Source organism: Monodon monoceros, unplaced genomic scaffold (assembly GCF_005190385.1).
Source record: "Monodon monoceros isolate NGI ecotype Baffin Bay Population unplaced genomic scaffold, NGI_Narwhal_1 Super_Scaffold_4, whole genome shotgun sequence".
In the NCBI taxonomy this organism is placed as follows: Eukaryota; Metazoa; Chordata; class Mammalia; order Artiodactyla; family Monodontidae; genus Monodon; species Monodon monoceros.
Genome location: NW_021703781.1, coordinates 794,098 through 796,974, shown reverse-complemented (window position 1 = coordinate 796,974; position 2,877 = coordinate 794,098). Strand labels below are relative to the sequence as shown.

General features: G+C 49.7%; 1 protein-coding gene across 1 annotated transcript in view; it reads left to right on the top strand.

Moving 5' to 3' along the window:
• The window catches only part of TAF5L (TATA-box binding protein associated factor 5 like), a 7,280-nt gene extending 5,386 nt beyond the window's left edge, over window positions 1–1,894 (top strand). Inside the window, exon 2 of the mRNA XM_029201014.1 lies at window positions 70–1,894. Coding sequence (XP_029056847.1) covers window positions 70–867 — 798 coding nt within the window. The 3' untranslated portion in view covers window positions 868–1,894. The remainder of the gene's footprint in view (window positions 1–69) is intronic.
• Window positions 1,895–2,877: the final 983 nt, after the last annotated feature.

Below are 2,877 nucleotides of genomic sequence, written 5' to 3'. Positions count from 1 at the left end.
TGTGTGTGTGTGTGTGTGTGTGTGTGTGTGTGTGTGTGTGTGTGTGCATGCGTGCGTGCGTCCCCGCAGGACGACGAGGACGATAACGCAGGCACGGAGATGAAGGTCCTGCGGGGACACTGCGGGCCAGTGTACAGCACCAGGTTCCTTGCGGACAGCTCAGGGCTGCTCTCCTGCTCTGAGGACATGTCCATCAGGTACTGGGACCTCGGCAGCTTCACCAACACCGTGCTGTACCAGGGCCACGCCTACCCCGTGTGGGACCTGGACATCAGCCCGCACAGCCTGTACTTCGCCAGTGGGTCCCACGACCGCACGGCCAGGCTGTGGTCGTTTGATCGGACGCACCCGCTACGCATCTACGCCGGGCACCTGGCAGACGTGGACTGCGTCAAGTTCCACCCCAATTCAAACTACTTAGCCACGGGCTCGACCGACAAGACGGTCCGGCTGTGGAGCACCCAGCAGGGGAACTCGGTGAGGCTCTTCACGGGCCACCGCGGCCCCGTGCTCTCTCTGGCCTTTTCCCCCAACGGTAAGTACTTGGCATCGGCGGGCGAGGACCAGCGGCTGAAGCTGTGGGACTTGGCTTCCGGAACCCTCTACAAAGAGCTTCGGGGCCACACGGACAACATCACCAGCCTCACCTTCAGCCCGGACAGCAGCCTGATCGCGTCAGCGTCCATGGACAACTCGGTGCGCATCTGGGACATCAGGAGCGCGCACTGCAGCGCACCCGCTGACGGCTCGTCCAGCGAGCTCGTGGGCGTCTACACCGGCCAGATGAGCAACGTGCTGAGCGTGCAGTTCATGGCCTGCAACCTCCTGCTGGTGACCGGAATCACACAAGAAAATCAGGAACATTGATTTTTATCTTTGATGTAACGGACTGGGGCGTGCAAAGGGCTCCAGACGACAAGTCTTAGGACAGACGTATGGAATCACTGACTGACTGTGAAGGACTCCCCGCGTCCCCACGCATCCCCCCTCGCGCCCCCTCGTCCCGCGGACATCCCGAGCCCGCCACCCTTTGCTCAGCCCCCAAGTGTGGAGGGACGGGGGAGGAAGGGCGGTGACGGGGAACGGACGTGAGATCAAGAATCACGGAGATCCCGCGGTGTCCCCCTGCCGGCCCCTTCCTGTCTCTGGAGCCAAGATGCCCTCACCTCGCCGGGGCTGCACTTGGCCAGAGGAGGTTTGCTGCGCGCCCTCCCCAGGAGCAGTGCTGCAGGGTCACTGGGTGAAAGGGACTCTATCTGGGTAGAATTCGGGGGCGGGAACTAGGAAAGGGGGCGGGGTCATCCTGGCAAATGTCTTTCCTTTTTCGTGATTACAGAGAACCAGGATTTTTTATTATTATTATAATTATTATTATTAATGAGAAGAGGAAACCTAGCACTGGCAGAGGGGGCCTTCTCTGCTCTCATCTTTCAGGTTTTACTCCTGGCACTGGCTGTGATACTTGGAATTTTGAGGTTCAGGGAATTCAGAGAATTTGGTCGTACAGTGTATTGGGAGAAAGGGAAAATTTCTGGGTGACAGATTGATCACTCCAGCTGACATGTTTCTAGAAGTGGGTGGGTGGATTTGATTGAGAAAGTCTTGGGCTCTTGCAGTGATGGTGGGATAGATTCTTTTCGTGGCTGCACTTCTATTAACAGTTCTCTCCCCTGAAAGGACAGATTGTGGTAAAGAAATGAAAATAATTGGAAGTGAGAAGTCAAAAGATAGAATTAGAAAATGTTGAATTTCCAAATGATTCTGAGGTGTGGCTTTTCCAGCGTCTTTTCCCCCTGAGATCATCCCTCCCACCTCCTGCTTTGCAATAGCAGTTTAATGAACAGTCTGTGAAACAAATCTTAAGTACGAACACACACGTCGAAAACTACGCTCTGAGGATAAAGCAACTTCTAATTTGTGGAAAAAGGATTAAATATTTCTGTTTTCTGAAAAGAGTTATTTTGTATTTTGTTTTCTATTAAAATGTAGTTTCAAAAAACAAAAAGTGTTGGCATCTCTTTTAAACTGAGGACAGGCGGGGGTGTGGGCTGTTCTGGGGACACAGCTCAGCTTTCTGCAAGGTGGCAGCCAGTTACGTAGCCCGGACTCCCCGGGGAGCTGCTCTCCTGTCTCTTGTATTCTGTCCAGCTTGCTTCAAATCATTCCTCTTTGCATTCACGTGGATTATTGATAGCATACAGTACTTTTTATATATCCAAACTTGCCAGTGGCTCGCCAGAGACAACATACATTTTTCTCTCTAGAGTTTTTTGGTGAGATCCTACTTCAGTTTTCTTTAAAGACCCCATTGTAAAATCTCTAAGGGGCATAAGGACGGTGTCATTTAATTAACTCAGACCATTTATTGAACCATTCCAGATAAAGGACTCATTCAAAGATTTAAATGATGCAAGAATTTTTTAAATGTACTTTAAAACATAATTTTCTGGCAAGGACACCAAGATGTATCACGAAATTAAATGGGAAGACTAGAATTCTAGGGCAAAAAAAATTTTTTACTTGAGCCTAAGATCCTAATTAACAGGAAATGTTTCTTATTCATAAAAATCCATATATTTGAGATATTGTAAGAAAGAATATTTGGCGGCATACCCAGGCAGCATCACCTTTCACGTGGTCTGCTGGTAGAGCCTAGAATTCAAGCACGTTCTCATCCGTAATAAGTGAGCTCTTAAGTTGGATTCTGTGGTATATTGCTAGAAACAATGAAATGCCTAAATTGGGCTGAATCTTTCTCAGAGGTGAAAGGACCACCGATTTTCGGTTTCATTTTTGTGTTTTAATGCAGAACTTCTCTAATTAAACACAGAAGTGCATTAGGTTGGTTGGCCATCACACTACCAATCACATATACAC